The sequence below is a fragment of the Sus scrofa genome, chromosome 18, assembly GCF_000003025.6.
Source record: "Sus scrofa isolate TJ Tabasco breed Duroc chromosome 18, Sscrofa11.1, whole genome shotgun sequence".
Classification (NCBI taxonomy): Eukaryota; Metazoa; Chordata; class Mammalia; order Artiodactyla; family Suidae; genus Sus; species Sus scrofa.
The window spans coordinates 34,027,887-34,049,983 of record NC_010460.4 but is presented as its reverse complement, the minus strand read 5'-3'; the positions used below and the strand labels follow the sequence as shown (position 1 = coordinate 34,049,983).

Genomic DNA, 22,097 nt, shown 5'->3' with positions numbered 1-22,097 from the left:
CTCATGAGAAAAGCAAGCCCCAGGCAGTCACTGCTCCTTTAGCAGAGGCCCTGCAAGGAGAGACAGGAAGCAGATTGAACCTAACGCTTAGTCTAGAGTCTGCAGACCCATGAGCAAGGATTAAAGATGTGCTATGTAAACTGCTGAAATCTCTCTGTTGTCACAGTAAATGTTAATACATGGGCCAACAATAAAAGGGCTCGAGATAATATTTTTCTGGTACCCCTCTGCATCAAATTAAAATTTCCAGGTCATTCTCCAAAATAGTATGCTAAATCAAACATTTTTTTTTCACTTCCGGATATGCCAGGAACAGGCCAAACATCTGACAGCTTCATATTGTCTATATTAAATCTCACCAGAAGAGGTATCCATCATGGAGGATTAATAATTCTTGAGCCTCTTCTGCTAAAGCAAGAGTATCTTGAAAACAGAATCAGTATTTGACTCACCACACCCCTAGGGCACCTAAAATGGTTTTGCACATACCAGTCATTTGATAAGAGATCCTCCATTCCAGCTCACAGGTACCACTGCTTTTTATTACTGCCCATATCCCAAAATGATCTTCTGAGTTACAAAATTATTCATATATGTGAAATGACAGAAATGGCTAGATATGATCTTTCTACCTGAATACACAGGAGAACTAAAGCACTATGCAATGAATGATGCTCCAGACGGATAACCTTCACCTACAGGAACTCCCTCAAAATGAGACACAGATGCCCTCAAAGAATGCTGAGATTTACAGTGGATAGCTAGGGGACAAACCTCACAAAGCTACATGCAAACATGTCACAGAGAGGGGTCAGCATTCAAGGTATAACTAACTCCAAGGGAGGTTCCACAAAGAGGCCTGAGGCCCTTTCCTGACTTGAATCTGTTCATCACTGGTCCTTTGTACCACCCTGGCCCCTGCTCAGTGTCCCAGTTACCTAATAATTCTCTCCATCATCCTCTATCACACACTGATCTATGGTATTTTCTTTCCTCTTTTCCACATTTTTTTTCTCTCTCGCCTCTTGCTTTTTCTGCCTCTCTTATCACATGTTTTAGCCTTGGTAAAGGAAGATATCACTACACCTCCAGAATATTCCTTCTGTTCACAGAAAAATCAACCAACAGCCATAGCACAGCTATAATTTGCAGACCTCAGAGTCAATAAGAGCAGGTGTATTACTTGCAGGATGCTCAGGGACTTCCAGAGATCTCCACACACCCTGCCAGCTATTTAGTACTTGCATCATTAGAGAAATTTGAAGACAAGAATTTTTTTGAATTTTCTGTCAAAAATTCTGCTGAACCCCATGGTCTAAACAGGTTCAGTTCATCAAGGCTGTACAGTTGCAAAGATCTCTTCATATATGCTGAATTAACTAATCACCATATCTCTTATTGCAACTTCTGCTCCTAAATAATTTTAAGTATGATTTGGTGATATGTAACGAAAGTGGAAATATATTACCTATTATTCTTAAAAGTAGGCTAAAACTCCTAAAATATAGACCCTACCTTAACATATATTTTTTCCTTTCTTCCTAGAACATCCTTTCCCCTTTTATTCCAAGAACAGCACTACCTCTTCTTCTCAGAATGACACCCATACCTCACCATGAAAGCCCACAGAACCATGTGACTCAAATACTTGCTGTCCCTGTCTCACTCCACCTAGCCAATAGCTAGGGGTGTGCACCTGTTCCAAGCTAGCCCACTCATGGCACAATAAACTTCTGGCCAGAGTTGATCTATATTTGTAAGGATGGGGATATATGACCGAAGCTGAATCCATCACAGTCCTTCTGCAAGATTTTTCAAGGTGAAATTAAGGCATGAGTAGCAATCTCTCTCAGGCAGTGATGAAACTGGGCATCTAAAAAGGCACGAGAGCTGCCAGTAGCCATGTGCCCTGCATGGAGAAGAAAGCTGGTCTGAGAGAACCAAGCCAAGATGAAGTCAGAAGCAGACATGAAAACAGAAAAGACTGAGCACACTGGCAGCATTCAAGTTCCTGGTTCCAGTTGTCCCCGACAACTGCCGTACTCCTGCCTTCCTCCTAGGTACATCTTAAGCCTTTCAATTTCCCTGTAGATGGAAGTCGATTCAAGCTGTGTTTCTACAACCAGTAGCCATGGAAGTTCTACATAATATACCAAACAAAATACAAGTTAACACATTTGACTTCTTGAGGTAGGGTCCAGGAATACTACAGGAAATCTTACTGTGTCGGCAACAAACTTACTATTTAGTCAACAGATCTGGCATTAAGGATGACACTATTTAACACTTCCTTCGCTGGAGATAAGCTTTCTGTTTCCTTAAGAGGATTGGTTTCTTGTGTTTTTAGTGAATTTCCTCTTAGCATAAACCATGAACATAGATATTCAGGGGGTATACAGTGGGCTAACAACATGAAGATGGGGACGCTATGACTGCCATGGGATTCTCTGGAATATCACAAGATCCATGGTAAGGTTTTGCGTTCTGGAAAAATCCATCTCAGGGACAGTAACAGTTGTACAGTAAGACAGCACTAACAAAATTGGAGAAAATCATTATTCACATGATTATTTATTACCAAAAGATTTATATCTGTTTATGGGTTCAAACAGATCAAAGGAACCAAAAAGGAACTTGGGTTGCTATGGGGAAGGCAGCTGTAATCTCAAATGAAGGATGTGTCTCAAAAGCTCAGCAAAGAAAGTTCCACTTTTCCTAAGAACTGGGTCTAAGATGAAGCTGCTAGGAAACTCAAAAAGAGGAGGGAAATGTGAAACCCAGTTTGCGTTAAATGTACTAACTGGATTTAGGAATAAAGCCATTCACCTGTAAATTCCTCTTCTTATATTTGCTGTACCCCTGAAATACAGTATTTTTGCATTCACAGTAAGTGACCAGTGTGCTTGGGGCTGGTGATTCCAAGAGGGAACCTGAGAGATAGGGTTGAGCTCAGAACCCCCTGCTCAAAAGAAGACTCCAACCACCACAAATGATGGAAGAAGTAAATATTCAGCCAGCCCTGCTCTAGAACCTCAGTTTTACCCAAAGAGCACACACTCTAAGGATCTCCCTGACCACCAGAACTCAGGAAGAGACCTGATTTTTAGGACAATAATTACAATTTTAAAAAGCAGATTCATTCTAACTCCTCAAAGCTGATGTCAATGCCTTCAACTATTTCTAAGACGAAAAGAAAAAAAATGTAAGCTGGTTATTCTCTGTATTATTTTAAGCTCTTAGAAGCTTATATATTCATTTCACTTATTTGTGTGATACACCAATTTGGCACAATGCATGCATGTACATGCTAATAACAGAAGAAAACAAACCATACTACAAAATGTAAATTCTTCTTAATTGCCTTAACTTACTTAAACAACTAGGTGCCTAACATCAACTTCAGAATAATAAAGTTTTCTCTAACTTACTCCAGAACACTTTGCACGTAACTTGTAACTTTTGGAAATTTCCACTCCAAAGTTCTTTCAATGTAAATTGCATTTAATCTTTTCAATCAGCAGCATGCTTAAAGAACACACTAGAGTATCTGAAACCAATGTTCTAGATACTTCTACCTATCAGAAGTGTGTGTGCGTGTGTGTGCGTGTATAAAACAATTATGTAACTGAGTTTGAGCCAAATCCAACCTGCAACTGTACTAATAATTTGATCACATTCAAATACGGATAATTTTAAAAACTTAAAAATCTCAGGCCACAGCCACAAAAAAAATGGTACCATTTAGTAAAATTTCTTTAGACTCTCCATTTGAAATTCCTTTAAAAAAAAAAAACTACAGATACAGAAAACTATCTGATAATTAATTTTATTCACCTCTGCTCTGATTTAATATGACTGCATTAGAAGACCTTGTAAAGAAATTTAGTAAAGTAAAATATGAGTTCAAAGCACTTTTCAAAGCTTTCAATTTCCAGGATAGAGATAATTTACAGAAATCTAATTTCTGGTGCTGGAGAAACAATGCAGCATGTGCTTTAGAGAATGAAGTCATATTAGTTTTCACCTGCATTGATGCTCCTTCCACTCTTGCCACGCAGGCAACCTGATCCAGGAAAGTTACTGCCACGGGCACCGCCACAAAGAAGCCTTTACAAAAGGCCTTGAAGTATCTTTTCACCCAGCCTTGAGACTGTGCCATACCTAAAAGCATAAAGAAAACAAATATGAAATTAGTCTCAAAAAGAGTGGAAAACAAAAACACAAAAGGAGCACTAGAAAAATAAGTGTTGAGAAAAAGCAACATCATCTCAATGTTTCTCACTCATCCCACAACTGTTGGAATAAATCTGACTTGAAATCCCAAAGGCAAATACATTAACTAAAGTTAACTCCTTTCAATAGCTCAAGTCCACTTAAAAAGTTGAATACAAAATTTCTCCTCACAAAGCAATAACTGAGTACACACACATGTACGCACGCACACACACACACACACACACACACACAACAAATAAGAATTGAAAAGTTTCTCAAAACAATACTTATTCATTCTATATAACAGACTATAATTTTAGTCTGTTCTATTTCTCGAACAGGACAAGACAGATACAGGGAGACCAGATTATTCTAGTGGCCCAAGGGATGATGGTCGGATGGACTACGGTGGTGGTGGTAGAGATGGGCCAGAAAGGGGAGATTAACATACATATTTTAGAGGTTAAAACTGGCAGGATTGGGAGTTCCCGTCGGGGCTCAGCGGTTCACAAACCCGACTAGCATCCATGAGGACTGAGGACGCGGGTTTGATCCCTGGCCTCGCTCAGTGGGTTAAGGATCCAGCATTGCCATGAGCTGTGGTGTAGGTCGCAGATGCGGCTTGGATCCTGCAGTGGCTGTGGTGTAGGCTGGCAGCTACAGCTCTGATTGAACCCTTAGCCTGGGAACCTCCATATGCTTCGAGTGCAGCCCTAAAAAGACCAAAAAAAAAAAAAAAGAAAAAAAAAACCACCACCACAACAAAAAAACTGACAGGATGGGGAAGGGGGAAGGAAGGGAGAGGAGGTAAGAGAAGAGGCAGTAGTGACCTATCCAAACACTGTGGTTTTGTCATTCCCTTGGATTATTTTCCAGAGTACCAAAAACACGCTCATAATTCAACCCCTCAAACTTCTACTCAGTCATACTAAGTACAAGGTCATAAGTTGGGTCTAAGATACAGGAGTGAAAAGCTGACATGGTCCTTGCTCCCAAGGAGTTACTATGTGCCGGGGAAGACTGCCCTTAAAAAATATTTCCAAGAGAAAAGGATGAAAGTCCCTGGGGCATGGGAAGAAGGAGGAAGGAAGTTTATCTATCAGAAAATGATCAGGGAAGACCTCCCAAGGGAAATGGAAATTGAGAAGAGACCTGGGCACTTCCGGCAAAAGTAGCAACATGTGTGAAGGCTTGGGAGCAAAATAAAATTTGGGTGTTTAAGAAAATAAAATAAGTTCAATTTGGATGGAGTAATACAAACTTAATTATGTTAATTTTTTATTCAGTTAGCACTTATTTATTGACTGCTAAAAAACCAACGCTAAGTGCAGGGTGTATAAAGATAAATAGCTAAAAATACAGTATAATATCATTTAAAAATTCTCACTAAACTGGGAGTTACCAGGATAGCTCGGCAGGTTGAAAATCCACCTAGTATTCATGAGGATGTGGGTTCGATCCCTGGGCCCGCTTACTGGGTTAAGGATTCAGCATTGCCATGAGCTGTAGCATAGGTCAGCAGCTGTAGCTCCGATTTGACCCCTAGCCTGGGAATTTCCATATGCCCCACAGGTGCAGCCCTAAAAAGCAAAAAAAGGAAAAAAAGAAAAAAAATTTAAATAGATTATTATTTTGTATCATTGTTTTAATCATTTAATAAACATCCATATGTCAAGAATTATTATTAAACTATGGAGAGAGACAGAAAAAAAGCAGGCTTAGCAAAATAGTAAGAATGGTAAATTCTAAGTGTTAGGAATATAGATGATGACCATTTTCTTCTTTGAACTTCTGTGGGTTTCTAACATTTAAATAAGGAAGAAAAATGGCCCTAGGAAGTTACTTTAATACATAGATACTATGCGGTAAAGCAAGTCCAAAACTCCTTCCCATCAAAATAAACAAACCGAACTTACTCAGTCCAGTCTCTCTGTAGCTCCAAACAAAACAAAAAACATTGAGTAAAATTCTTCCCTATTTATGCAGCAATCAATATATTTAACTGACTGCAATTCTTTTATAGCCAATGCTGGCTATGACAAAATATTACATGCTTTTGAAAATGTCCTGAGAGTTTGAAAACCTTAGAAATTCTTATCTTCCTATTCACCCATAGTAAGCACTTGAGTTCAAACACAAAAAAATATGCTAACAATTCATATTAGGACAAATCTGACCACTTGACTATTGTAAGAAATTAATAAACTGGCTTTAAACACACAAATCTATACTTGCTTAAAAATATTTTAATGATCAGATCAAACAGGTTTAGACAACCAGAGAACTTGACTCAAAAAAAATATATGAATAGGACAAATACAAATAGAAAAACATGCTTCTATACATCTGTAGCTCTTAAAATAAAAGTAGCAAACATATGACCAAGGAAATATAATAATTGTTCTCTTTGCTGTTCCTTGTGCCCTACTTGCATGGACCATCACTAAATAATTTGGGATATCAGCAGAATAGAAACTAGGAAAGCTTTAAGATATGATGGTGTTGCTGCTAGCCCAGTTATAAGGTAGCATGTACAAGTTCAATGTAAATTAAGGGAGGAGACATTAACGTAAATTGCATTAAATTCAGATTCCCAGAATTTTACACCTCCACTCCTTTTCCAGTATATGCTCTTCTCTCTACTGCGACTCCACTCAATCACTGTAGTACCCAGGAAGGAGCACGGTAAGGAGGGTCAGGGGCCCTGAGATGGCATCTTCTGGCTCTGTCTCTAACTAGCTGCCTCTTTGATCAACTCACTTCTCGGTCTCAGTTTCCTCATCTGTACAAAGAAAGGGGTTAATACGATCCAGCAATCCATTCCTGAGCATACATCTGGATAAAACTCTAATTCAAAAAGATACACATATCCCAATGTTCACAGCAGCACCATTCACAATAGCCAAGACATGGAAGAAACCTAAATGCCCATCAACAGATGAATGGATCAAGATGTGATACAGAGATAGAGTGGACTACCACTCAGCCATTAAAAAGAATGAAATAATGCCATTTGCAGCAACATGGATAGACCTAGAGATTATCACACTAAGTGAAGGAAGTCAGACAAAGACAAATACCATATGACATCATTTATATGTGGAATCTAAAATACAGGTTTTTTTAATTTTTATTTTTTCCATTATACTTGATTTAGTGTTCTGTCAATTTCTACTGCACAGCAAAGTGAACCAGTCACAGATACATATATTATTTTTCTCACATTATCCTCCATCATGTTCCATCACAATGACTAGATATAGTTCCCTGTGCTATACAGCAGGATCTCATTGCTTGTCCACTCCAAACGCAATAGTTTGCATCTGCTAATCCCAAACCCCCACTACATCCCACTCCCTCCCCCTCCTGATGGCAACCACAAGTCTGTTCTCCAAGTCCATCAGTTTCTTTTCTGTGGAAAGTTTCATTCCTGCCATATATTAGATTCCAGAGATAAGCAAAATACAATTTAACACAAATGAACACATCTATGAAAGAGAAACAGGCTCACAGATAGAGAAAATGAACTTATGGTTAAAGGGGAAAGGAGGAAGGGAAGAGATCAACTAGGAGTTCGGGATTAGCAGATACAAACTACAATATATAAAATAAACAACAAGGTCCTAGTGCATAGCACAGGGAACTTAACTATATTCAACATCTTGTGATAAACCATTATAGAAAAGAATATTGTATCTGTAACTGAATCACTTCGCTGTACACCAGAAACTAACACAACATTGTAAATCAACTACAATTTTTTTAAAAGAAAGAAAGAAAGAAAGAGAGATAGGAAGGAAGGAAGGGGTTAGACTCCATTTCTAGGATCCTTCCTCGGGTCAACATTCTATATTACTATATATTTTCCAATTGTTTCTCCAGAACTTTGGGAAGATACTAAAAGAAAAGCACTTAGGTTATTATTGACTAAGAAGAGATAATATATTTTTTAGGTTTGAGACTTTGTCTAAGTGTTGAAAGGAAAAAAAAGACTTCACTTTCATTAAACAACTGGTTTAACAGGGAAGCAGAGAAGCAGCCAGAACGAATGGAGATTATGTAAAAGAACATTGCGATTACAGATGAAGACCAGAAAGTCACTACCCTTTCGCTTCTCACACTTGCAACCCCACGGGCGACCAGGGCACTGCCACCATCTCCTGCCCAACAGTCAGGACACGTATTTTTTCTACTGAGAGATTCTCAAAGAACATGGGAGAGGTGTACCAGTCTCAAGGTGTGCAGATTCTGCCCCAAGACAAAGGGAAAAAAATAAAAGCCACCTTGCAAATAAAGGGGTTGCTGTTTTCAGAGGTTCAAAAGCGAAGTCTCAGCACAGTCCTGTCCTACCTGAACTGTGAAAGACACCTCTACCTCATAATGATAAAACCCTTTTAGAAGCTGCTATCATTAGAATACTAAAGCCATATATAAAGAAACGAACATTATATTTCTATGTCAAGTCATAGCAAATAAAATGTTTAAACTTTATAACACTCACATTTTGTTAAAGTTAATGCATTTCTTTTTCTATAAAAAATCATTAGGGAGTTCCCGTTGTGGCGCAGTGGTTAACGAATCCGACTAGGAACCATGAGGTTGCGGGTTCGGTCCCTGCCCCTGCTCAGTGGGTTAATGATCCAGCGTTGCCGTGAGCTGTGGTGTAGGTTGCAGACGCGGCTCGGATCGCGCCTTGCTGTGGCTCTGGAGTAGGCCGGCGGCTGCGGCTCTGATTCGACCCCTAGCCTGGGAACCTTCATATGCCGCAGAAGCGGCCCAAAGAAATAGCAAAAAAAAAAAAAAAAAAAAAAAAAAAAAAAAAAAATCATTAGGATGATCTGGTCTTTTGTTCACACCTTAAATGTTTAAAACTACCACACTAATAAGCACCGAGTGTCTGCTTCCTCAGAGAAAATGTCCTTTAAGCAATAATAATGTGATGCTAAAACCATCCCCAGCAAAAAAAGGAATAATTTTTATCAGTAACCTCATTCTTCTAGTAACCACGCAAGTCGTTTAGGTTCAAAACATTACTCCTGAGAAAATTATTGCTTAAGCAGTAGGGCACACCTGGCTTATTGCTGAAGTGCATAAACAGAATATTTTTAAATAAGCTTTCAGATTCAGTTGAAATCATATTTGCTGTCTGGTATATAGCACCTGCACATAAAAGTGTTTTGGTGATACTGACCTCAACCACATAATGTTCTGCCCTCTAAATGCCTCTTTCCTCTCACAACTTGTTATGCTTTGATCATGCATGAATTCATCTAAGACCATTCTTACACCTGCATTCAAAGTCATCTACCACTCATTCATAGCAACCAGGTGAATAAATACACTTCAAGTCTTCCTAGTTATAAAAACTATTTAAAAATTGTGTGGGAAGTTTGACAGTAAGAGGAAAACAATTAATTACAAAGCAGTATCTTATGTAAAATGTAACCTTTCAATCATAGAAATCAGCCTGCACACTTCGATAACCAAATCAAGATTTTATTTATAAACTCAAACTATACATCAAACTATGAATATCAGAGAATATAAAAGCCAGCGTCCAAGTAAACCTGATACCCAATTCCTGACTCTGTCAACATATATTTATTGATCACCTACTATGTAACTGTGCTAAGGACAGAGAAAACAATGCAGAACAAGGCAGGCATGACCCTTGGCCACATTTTCATTCTTTCTACATTAAGTGCCTACTTTGTGCTCGTCACTATGCTAAGACACCAAAAGTAAAAAGGCACACTGAGTCATAGTTCCTTCCCAAAGGACTTGTGACCAGATCACAAGAAATTAGTGGATGACGACATATGATCAGGCTACCCTCCTCCAGGTACCTCTCTAGGAGCTCCTGGTACTAATACCCTCACCCTGCAGACACAGCCTAAGCAGGTACATTAGGAGGCAGGAGGCATTAGAATACATCTGAACTGAATCAAGGGTAAAAAAAAAAATAACCGATGAACAAGAAAAATGCAGATTCCACTGGAAGTAGATCTGGGAAAGCAATCAGTGGGTATCAATTTAAAAAAAAAAATCAGGGCCACATCCTCCTTTCAGATTATAAATAGATATTATAAAAATAGAGAGTTGGTAATCTTTAGAAGGTAAAATCCAGCATCAAATTATTTGTAACGTGTGTGATTTAAGAGTTTCTCACTCAAAAATTCTCAGAAAGGACAAAAAGGCAAGATGAAACAAAGAATGAAGAAAAACTAGCCAAAAACAATAAAGGGGAGAAATGTAATAGGGTTAGACATAAAGTGAATCATCTTCTGGCAAAGAAGCCCAATTCTGAAGTCCACTCAGGTAGACTAATGAGAATAAGTGTCCTCTATCTTGACCTAAAACTGCTTCTTTAACAGAGATAATTATAACTCTCTATTGGTAGAAGGATGAGCAGCTGGATGCTAAGAGAAGAGAGGTGAAAATTGACATATTTAATTTTAAGTCAGAAATATTTAAAAGCAAATGAACTTCAGCGGCATGTTGTACTACAGCCGGTATAGAGAGACCACCACCAGAAATCCACTAGGAGATGCACATTTACAAAGGCTTCCTGAGATCTGCGAAGGACTCCTTCAGCTTGCAAACCTCATGCATTTACGCCCACCTCCCCCTCTGCCTCAGCAGAAGAGGTGCACTCCCTCTGTTAGAAGTAAGGCTGGCCGGGCTCCGCAGAAGCAGCATCAGCAAAGAGGGAAACTCAGTGGAAAGTTGGCGTGTCCGGAATTTAAAAAAAAATCACAGGTCAAACCTGATTCACCTATGTGACTTTGGGCAAATTACCGCATCTTCCTGAGCCACAATTTTATCATGTGAAAAAAACTTTACGGGTGTTTTGGACTTGGAGAATGTTCATATGTGTGTGTGGTTTTTTTAAGTAAGCATTCGTATGAAGAAAAAAGAAAAAAAACCCATAAAACTTGCATCTGAATATATATGTGTAATGTATTAGAGAACAATCAAAGGTATTTCTTCAGATAAAAGCCTTAGCCATGTCCAAAGAAGAGGACTAGCCATACAAATTTTATTTTTTTCACTATGAAATATTATTTTAATATTCTGAAAATCAATAAAACTATGGCAATACAAATGCAAATTTTAAAATGACAACAGATATAAGGATATCCATTATATATAATAAAACCAATAACGCCTATCTTCTAAATAATGGGACACCTAACATCCAGAGTGATAGTTTTAGTCTGCTTTGAACCTAATCTTGTTCTAAGATTTGATGGGTTAGGGATGATCATATTTCCTGATACTGGCCAATTAACAAGAATTATGGAGTGCCAACATCAGTACAGTTCTAGGTGTTTTAAGAATTTTTTAAGCAGAATAAAAGAAAAACGTGACTTAGTGACAAAACTGGACCACGGGAATAAATTATATAGTCATGACTGGGGGGGAGGGTGAAGAATGGTAAGAGCTGGAATTGCAAGGAAAAAAAAAATCATGAGAAAAGCTGAGAAGAAAAAAAATGAATTAGAAGGTACATGGTAGGTTTAAAAATGTTCACTATAAAATTCTTACAACTTTTCCATATGTCTAGATTTTTTCATTAAAATGTTAAAAATAAGGATAAATTACATTTGGTCAATTTCTCAGACAAGAGGAAAATGTGATTGTGAGAGGAAAGGTACATATGGCCTATTTGAGATAGGAAGAATGCTATCCAGACCAGGGAATAGGAGAAACATGAAGAGTATATTTATTTTTTTTTATTTTGCTTTATTTTGCTCCTTAGCAATACGGAAATCTTCATGACGACAATATTTTTGGAAACCACATAGACAAAATCCACATCACAGCAGTAGCCCTCTCTAAGAGACAGCGCAAGCCACACTAATCCTACATATTATTCTTATCCTTTAAGTCTACATAGATACCATTTGACTGCATTTACAACTAAGGCCCAAGCTCAAAGTTCAGTTATTCAGATGCCATAAATTCTGCAAAAATAGTTTGCCATAAGAATTAACAGGACAGCGAATAGCTTTTTATGGAATGAGAAAAATCCTATTAAATGATAACCATTAGCAAGGAGAAGCTTGGTAAGATTTAAACTCCAATAACCACAAAATTTAGATTGCAACACTGCACTCTCTTTTTTTCCATTTTAATAGAAAAGCATAACTGCTGTCATTAAGTAAAAGCCAAAAGCAATATGGATGTTAAGCTAACAATGTGGCAGCTGAAATATATGTGTAAATGAAGCAGACCACATACTTATCCACAACCTAAACAAAGTAATTATAGGACCTTGGACTATTCACCATAAGCATATTTATTCCCGAAGCAGTAATATTTTGAATTAGCCAAAGAACATATTTCCGGTATCAGAATATGTGCTACACAGCTAAAAAGAAAATACATTTTTTAGCATTTAGGCTGTGAGTGAAATTGGCTTTTAAAAAATGGAGAGCATGTAAACAGAAAAAACATTCTCAAAAACAAAATCTCAAAACCCTTCAGAAATCAAAGCTAAGAAATAGGAGTGAGACCGGAGAAATAAGGAAAAGACGGTAACACTGAGAACCTACGTGTAAAAGGGCACAATTTGGAGCTCCCATTGTGGCTCAGTAGTAACGACCCCAACTAGTGTCCATGAGGATGCCGGTTCAACCCCTGGCCTCACTCAGGGGGTTAAGGATCCAGCGTTGCTGTGAGCTGTGGTATAGGTCGCAGATGTGTGTCAGATCCCGAGCTGCAGTGGCTGTGGTGCAGATCGGCAGCTGCAGCTCGGATTTGACCCCTAGCCTGGGAACCTCCATATGCCACACGTGCAGCCCTAAAAAGCAAAAATAAAGGGGCATGCGGGGGGGGGGGGCACAAGATAAACAAAAAGAATATCAGAAAGTGAGCATCAGGCAATAATGCAAGTGATGGGAAATGTCCCCAGAAACACCATGTGAAACAGTCCCTGGAGCACAGCTGCCCTGACCTGCCTTGCGACCTCCGAGTCTGGTCTACTGTCTCACAGTACTTCCTACTCATTTCTCCTAGTTTTAAAGAGTACAAGGGTATCCAATGGGTTGGACAATAAGTGGAAATGGGAATTTTTAAAAAGAACATGCTTTGAGGGTCTCATGAAAATCCTATCCTGACCCCTAGCCCTCATGCCTCAAATACATTGCTTTCTTTAACCAGACACCAACTCCAATTCACATCAAGGGATAAGGAACAAAAACAGGGCTTTTCCTTTGATCAGGATTGGGAAGAGGAAATAGGAAGGTTTCTCAAAATAGTCAAAGCCACCAGACTCTAAAGGGGCAAAGATGGGAAGGTAAAATTATTTAAAAAAAAAAAAAAGTTGGACCTGGGAAATACAAGGTAACCAGCAAACCTATGGCCAGTCCAGGGTCTGATATTACTCTTCCCAGAATAATAAATCTAAAAATTAGAAACACAGGCTCCCCCAGCAGGGGAAGCACATTAAGGCTCTGATTAGTCTGTCAAAAAGAAAACCCGTCCAAACCATGGTTGGGAGTTCTGGAAGGCTGCCCACAGCCCATCTATGGCAGCTGCACGTCCACGGGGAGCTCCAACAGTGGCAGAGCAGGCTGGGCACCAGAGAAAGACCCGAGCCAGATGAGAAGACTGACACCATTTAAAGGGAAAGCAACAGTAGCCCAGGCCTCTGCAATGAGGGGCTGTGGCCCTTTAAACCTAGAAGTGCAAGCCCACCCTCAGGCACATGCACTTGTTGAAATGGCAGCAAAAGCCAGGCTGGCAATATGTTAAAGAAAAAAGACAGCCCAGAGGTCAGAGCACAAAGAGGCTCCTCCTATAGAGCCTGGAGACTAAGGCAGATGGAGCACAGCACTCTCTGGACTCAAGTGTCTGCTGCACAGAAAGTCCAGGGATCATAATGAGCCCCTGGTGAACAGTGCAGCATATGGAGCTGAGATGTTTACTTAGATTGCTCCCCACACGCAAATGCCTTATTGCGATTTTTGCCTACTTGCCAGTATATTAGAAGATTCTGTTTAAGATGCCTGTGAAATTTCATTAATAGGCAGTGCCCTGAAGTTACAATGTATCTGCCAATCAAAGCCTTTAAAATTACTCATAGAAATATGATCTCATATGAAAAAATTTGTTTCAAGCTGTAAGTAGATATCTCCAGTGAAATATAACAATCCCCACTATATAATTCCAAAGAAGTATCAGAACTTAGGAAATAAAGCAACTTAAAATGTGACCACATTATTTCCGATATTATTTTGTGCATCTATTTTTAGATACCTAACCAATAAGACTCAAAGACTGTTAAATACAGTTGACCAGGGTATTATGGAATATTCTCTCAATTTGATATAAGACTCTTTCAATGAATCAATGTATTAAAAAGTATATTAGAGCAGAAGTGGGGAAATACATGAATGGAACAATCAAGGGAACTATGGCAGTTTAAAAATATTCATCTTCTTAAGGGCAGGCTGGACTTGCTTCTGGAAACACAATGTAGCATAAGTGATGCTATATGACTTTCCAAGCTAGTTTTTAAAAATATAGCTTCCTCCTGCCTCTCTCTCCTCGATCACTACTTCTAGGCAAGCCAGCACCTGTCCTGAGGACAGCCAGCCCCAGAAAAAAGCCCAATTAGGGAGCAATTGAGGCCTCCCTCCCCAAAAGAGCCAGCACCCCCTGACCAGCTATGGGAGTAAGCTACCTGCCAGACAGAACCTCCAGCCTCACTTAAGCCTTTAGATGACTGTGCTTCCCACTGTAATCTTAACTTCAACCTTAACAGAGACCATGACCTAGAACTGTAGAGCTGAGCTGCTCCCCAATTTCCCATCTGTAGAAACCGTGGGAGAGAATAAACATTTAAAGCCACTGAGTTTGGGGTAACTTGTTCTGCAGAAATATCAAATACAATAGTAAGCCCAGAAATAAATCCAAGGACACAAAGAAATCTGGTATATGCTAGAGACATTTGCAATGAAGGAGAGGGGACTGAATTAACAAATGATATTAAATAACTATCCACCGTTTGGAGGGAGGAAAAAAAAAAAACAAACCAAAGGTCAGTATTTATTTTATTCATTATAGAATAATAAATTTCAGATAATTCAAAGATTAAGTGTAAAAATAAAAACATAAAAGTAATAAAAGAAAATAAAGGCAAACAATCTTCTAGGAGTGGAAAGAGAGCTTTTTGAACATTTCACAAAACCCAGAATACATAAAAGAAAAAATATTAATAGATTTGACATCATAAAAATAAATATATCCCAAATATAAGGTTATAAGATAATCAGCATGACACTAAAAATTGCAATATATATTAATTCCAAAGGTTTAATATCTCTAAAATTATACAATGCTTGTAAGAAAAAAGGTAAATGTTCCGAGAGAAGAATGAGTAAAATACATGTCACTGAAAGCGAAATATGGATAGCATATATATATAAAGATGTTCTACCACACTAATAATAAAACAAATACAAATAAAACAAAATATTGGAGTTCCTATTGTGGCTCAGGGAGTTAAGCTCCCAGTGTTGTTTCTGTGAGGATGCGGGTTCGATCCCTGGCCTCACTCAGTGGATTAAGGATCTGGTATTGCCACAAGCTGTGGCATAGGTCATAGAGGCGGCTCAGATCTGGTGTTGCTGTGGCTGTGGTGTAGGCTGGCAGCTGCAGCTCTGATTCGACCCCTAGCCTGGGAAGTTCCATATGCCATAGGTACAGCGCGGCCATAAAAAGAAAAAAAAAAAACAAAAACAAAAACAAAAAAAATATATATATATCAATTTTTTAACTTACCAGACTGATAAAGACTTAGAAAACTAAAGCTACCCAGTGTGGGAGCACAGGATTTCTCAAGCTCTCCTGGGAATGTAAATGGGTACAACTTTTCTTGAACGTAATAGAATAGCACGTGCCAAAGTGTCACATGGACACACATCTCTGAGGCAGAGACATCATCTCTAAGGCACAAAGATGTGAGCAAGGACTTCCAGTACACCACTGTTTGTAACAGAGAATACACTGAAAACAGGAGCATGTCTGTGCAAAAAAAAAAAAGAAAAAGAAAAGAAAGAAACTACAACAAGCATATAGAGAAATCATTAAAAAGGATATCGTATAGCTATATTGTTAGACGTTCTGTCTTGAAAAAAGGTTGGAACACTCGAAATACAATATGAACTCATTTATGTGAAATTTTATATACATCATCATCATCATCAGAAAAGGTCAGGTGAGGAACAGCAGGCACACAAATGACAACAGCAGTATTTACTGGCAGTCAAGGGATTTTTACTTTTCTTATACTTTTCCATATTATTTCAATTCTCAATAATAGGTATATATTATCTGTATATATTAAAGCACACTGACATGGGTCTTTTCTGCTACAACAGATATTTCTTTAATGTAAATTAGTTCACATGCAACAAAGTGGAAAGTCTCATTCGCTGCCTTAAAATTCTCCACTATCATAAGCAACCAAAGGAAGCTGAGAGTACAGATGAAGAAATGCAAAATATTTCCCCTTGTGTTTAAAGGAAAACACCCTGGATCAGATTTTTAACTTTGATGAAATCGGTCTGGGTTAGAAGTGGATGACTTTAAGGACCCATAACTTAAAGGAAGAAAACTAGAGTTTAAGGCTAAGTGCGAGGGTGGATGTAAAGGCCAGTGAAGATTTAACCATGTTGGTGTTTTTATAACAATTATCATTTTTTGATACTGACTCTGTTTACACAATTTCACCGGTTTTAAACCATCTGTTCCTAACCCTATTTGCCCTAGAAGCACTATCACTTTTAGCATATGATTTTGCAGAATTAAAGATTTTTCAGGAATGCAAACACAGCAGTTAGAGAGAAATGTCTCTGCTATTTCTGAGTAAAATGCAAAAAGGTAGAGGAACATTCTCTATGTAAAAAATGAAAAAAAGAAAAGAAATATTAAACTTTACTTGGCTTCAGCAATAGTTTCTAATCAAAGATGTGAAACACTGGGCAAAACAACCTCAATATTCTTGATTTACACCACACGTTTATATACACAGAGAGAGAAAGAGAAATGGTCCTTGTCCCACTAGACACTTAATCTAAACAAGACAGAAGTTAAACAGGTATCCACTGTGGTGAATGGAGGGATTAATTCGGTTAACCTTTTTTAAGTGAAACAAACAGGAGAGAGATTTATTTTCTTTCTCACATTAAAAAATTCTGGGCGTCCCCACTGCAGCTCAACGCGATTGGTGGTATCTCTGGAGCGCAGGGACACAGGTTCGATCACTGGCCCAGCACAGTAGCTTAAGGACCTGAGGCAGGCATTAGGTCCCAGCCTTCCTTAGGATCTGATCCCTGGCCTGGGAACTCCACATGCTGCAAGGTGGCCAAAAAAAGAAAATTTGTTTTAAATTCTGAATGTAGGCAGTTCAAACTCACCCTGTATTGCCCACCATGGTAGTTCACCCATCATTTTTCTTTTTTTTAATAACTATTGTAATAAGGTATGACTGACATACCAAAAGCTATACATATTTAATATATACAACTTGATGCGTGCGAAGTATAAACCATGAAACCATGACCACAATATAGTCCATCAACACATCAGACACCTCCAAAAGTTTCCTTGCACCCTCTTTTAACCCTGTTAATTTTTGAACATAGTATTTAATTACATAACCTCAACTGGGGTAGGCAAAGGGGAAATGCAAATAAGGAAAACCGTTGTGAAACTGTTTTAGATACACAATAGCACTGAATGAAAGGAAACAGTGTTAGCTGGGAGCCAGGGTGCTCTCTTTGGAAAAGGGGAGCTATAAATACACAGGGGAAAGCCAAGGAAGAATCCTCTGGAGACTTAAAAGCAAAGATAAGCCAGTAATGGGGGGAGGGGGGCAGATAAATTAGGAGTTTGATACCAACGAATACACTCTGCTATATATAAAATAGATAACCAACAAGGACCTACTGTATAGCACAGAGAACTCGACTCAACATTCTGTAATAGCCTATAAGGGAAAAGAATCTGAAAAAGAATGGATATAAGTATATGTATAACTGAATCACTTTGCTATACATCTGAAACTAACACAACATTGTAAATAAACTATATCTTAATACAAGATTAAATTATTTTTAAAAATCAACTGACCATAAAAAAAAAAAAAATATTCCAGTAGCAAAGAGTGTATCTAGTACCTGGATCTTAGGTTCTAATATCATTCCTCTCAATAGGGAACCAGGGCACTTCAAGAAAGGGGAGACTCCAGGGCTGGGGCAAGGAAGGTATAGAATGAGCCTGGAATATCTTGTTAGGCCAAGTGCTTAGAAAAACCACGGAAGCACATCAAAAGGACACACAGGCCTGCCTTGAAGGTGTTCCTACTGGTGAAATATGAGGAAGTATGTCCACCTAAATATATTAGGTCAGTAATGATATAAACCATTGAAAACTAACTATGGATTGGCTTAGCCTCTGAAATTGGGAAGTATTAAAGAATTGAGTATTTAGCCTCAAAAGGTAAACTGAGTAATGTTAATTTAATTTAGTATAAGCAGTTAATACCATGTATGTATTTTATAAACTGTTGTTTAATCAAATGCAAAATAGTGTTTTCCTTTGTGATCATTCTCAGATATATGTTAGAAATGAAGTTCACTGGCAGGGAAATTTTTTCAGTTCATAAATGACCCTTCTACATAATTCCCAAAGTACTCCTGTTGAGCTGACTGAAGTTTTCCACTATTCTTTATTATATCTGCATATCAACTGTCAGGTGAATTTGGGAACTAGCAGAAAAATGGAGTTTGTGAATCTGAACTATTTAAAATGTTCAGTTTTAGTAATTATCATTAGTACTACTAATATATATATATGATTGGACCTTTTTGCAGGTTTAAAGAACAGCGGATAGGGAAATTCTCTAAAGTTAAAGAACATGGAGGAGGCAGAGTAAGGGTTACCAAAAAAAAGAGAGAATTGAGCTGGCATCTTTTCTTTTGGTATTCACTCCTTTTATGCCAATAAACATTTATTGAGTAACTATTATGTGCTGGGCATCAAAACTGCTTCTCTACTGAAAGAATGAAGATATATCTGTCTATATAGAGACTGAACATTAACCGTTGTTCTTTTGAATGACGCTGGCCTTGCGATAAGGTTCAGAGGGCCATAAAAATACAAGAAGAAAGATAAATTTCATAAAAGAGAGAGGCAGTTGGGGTGTTATGGAAAGACAAACTACACAGTATTCTATAGTCTGGTCCTTCTACTCGCAGAGAATGACTGTAGCATCCAAACAGCCGCCCCAAGGTCAACACAGGAGTTAACCAAGGTGCCCTCTGCTGAAAAAATAAAACGGATAACTTCTCTGGCTTGAAAGCCTTCGCTAACTTTCCATTTCCTGTAACATAACAAGCACCTTAGATTTAACACACGACCTAATAAGCAGGGTTAGGTCCCTAGTCTCATGATTTCTCCTCTTTCATTAGCATATTGTGCTCCTTAGCATGCAATTTCTAGAATATGTCATGCTTTTACTGTCTCCTGCCCCTTACACATTTTTCCTTCTGTCTTCATCACTCCTCCCACCGTTCTTTGTCCTGGCCACCACCTCTCAGGTTTGCTTAAAGGCCACTCCACTGGGAAGTCTACCCTGACTCTCCAAATCTAAATTAGATGCTTCTTCTGTGTGTTCTCATAAATCCTATGCCTCCCCTAGTCTAGCACTTATCACAATGGATTTTCTCCTCCAGGGCAGGGACCCTTGTCTTCTGCCATCCCTCAGTGCCTTGCACTGAAGGGTTCAATGGTCAATACAGGTTTATTAAGGAAATTAACAAATAACTTCCCATAACACGTCACCAAAAACAAGTCCTTAAGTAATGATTTTGGTAGGCTAACCTCAAAATTCCCTGTCTGTGTAGACTCTGCACATTAGATTCAGAATGTGAGGGATGCTGCAGACGCATGGGTTGAGAAAAAGGCACTGGTCGACCACATGCAACAAATTGTGTGTATGTTGTGCACGTGCACACACATGTGAGCATGTGCATATGTTCTTCTGATTATCTCCATCTCTCACCTGATAGTTCTACTTGGTAGTTGAAGATATTTAAGAAGAAAGCAATTCTTTTCTTAATTATGTATGTTTGTGTATGGCAGTGTATGTATAACTTCAAGAGGCTGATTTTTTTCGGTGCTTTTTTTCTTCGATAAATCATAGCACAGCACTCATGTCTAAAGGCAGTAAAGATGGGTAACAAGGGTCAAGGAACTTTTCATAACCCATTCAACTACACGGCATTAAGAATTTTCTTTTCAAAAAAGAAAGAATTGTCTTTTCAATTGACAGCTTACTCTTTTAAAAAAGTATTTAGCACGTTTTTTCTTAAAAGAAGTGTTTTAATCCATGGTCCATGGTGTCTTGAGGATTCCCTAGAGGCTTTGGGACCAAAAGGAGCTAGAATTAAGTGAGCACAGCTCTGAGCCCAGACTCCCTGCTTCAATCAGAGTCACTGTGCTTTCATCTGCTGTGTTTTTTTTAAAAGAACAGAACTCCAAAAAAGATTTTCCATAAAGAAGAGCTCACTGCATTAAAATAAGAAGAAAAAGAACAAAGAAAAAGGTTAAAAATCACCGCCTTAAAGAATGAGCAGCAGATTGAGGCTCACACTATATAAGTCAAGCCCTAATGTCTTTTCATATTTCTTGTTTAGAGTAAATTCATCTCTGTCAGGTTTATAGGCCCTTACGTGTGCTAAAATGAGAAATACCATTTGAATGCAAAAATATCTAGGTAGAGAGAAACAACATGAGTTTTGAAAGGTATATTTATTCTCTGATACGGCTGTTGCTAAATTTATTTATCTGATAAGGTTTAATGGCATTATTTATGTACCAATCTCCAGACTAACGATTCATAACACAGAATATCAAAATAATCTAATTGAATAACAGAAAAACCCACTGTAAATGCCAGCTGCTGCTATGTTTCACTTACTATCAACAAATATCCCATCTCACTCTCGTAGTCTTAGGGAAAAGATCATCTTAAATGGAAAAAATGCACCAAACCCACATGGAACAAGTAATTTTAGCTATTTTTCCAAGAAACAAAAGGGGAACGAGGTAGCTGAAACCAGGGGGTGCTTCTGAATGCAACATTCAGAAGACCGGTGGAGAGAACTTGCTCTGCTGGTGAACACACCCCTGGATGGGAAGTAGAAATGGGATGCCCTCAGCCAGAAGCCCTCTGCTGTCCTATGCAGCCCAGCGTGCGGACTGTGGAATGGTACCCACTGGAAGTCAGGTAAACACCTGCAATCAAGTCCCGGCTCTGTAACAGAAAGATGAATCCGAAAATCTTTAGAGCATATAGCTATTCACAAACTCTACTGTGCTGAGAAGGGTTAAAAGACAAATTGAAGTATGTTTGTCTTGAGTTTATCTGAAATGTTAAGAGTTCATGTGACCAAAAACCAATTTGAACAGGGCGGTGCCGAGCAGGAAGTGGTCAGAAGAGCCTCACTGAGAGGAGCTCAGGGAAAGACCTGCACACAGAAAGGCAGGAAGCAAAGCAAAGAAAGGGCTGAATGGCTACAACTGAAAGCCTAACTGGTCTTTTGTGATTGGTTGTCCTTAGGTTGCCATCTTGAAACCCTGAGGCATTTACAGGCTTAGATTTTGGCTTAAGTAGGTCCTCCCATGGCATCAGAGCTGCCTCACTCTAGCAGCCTCTGTGTTTGATAATAACAGAACCAACCAACCTAATTTTCACCTCTTCTGGGAAACCTTAGGCCAGCACTGTGACCCACAGAGCCACCTTCCACCCCCAAACTCCGCTGGCATTTACCAGCCATACCCTCATTTGCCAGCAGTACTTTCAGTCA

At 38.6% G+C, this 22,097-nt stretch overlaps 1 protein-coding gene across 5 annotated transcripts in view; it reads right to left on the bottom strand.

The window, feature by feature from the left end:
- IMMP2L (inner mitochondrial membrane peptidase subunit 2) overlaps positions 1–22,097 on the bottom strand; it is a 923,412-nt gene that overhangs the window by 880,269 nt on the left and 21,046 nt on the right. For all 5 annotated transcript variants that reach the window (XM_021079089.1, XM_021079086.1, XM_021079087.1 and 2 more), the window contains one exon: positions 4,025–4,161. In XM_021079089.1, coding sequence (XP_020934748.1) covers positions 4,025–4,159 — 135 coding nt within the window. In that variant the 5' untranslated portion in view covers positions 4,160–4,161. The remainder of the gene's footprint in view (positions 1–4,024; positions 4,162–22,097) is intronic.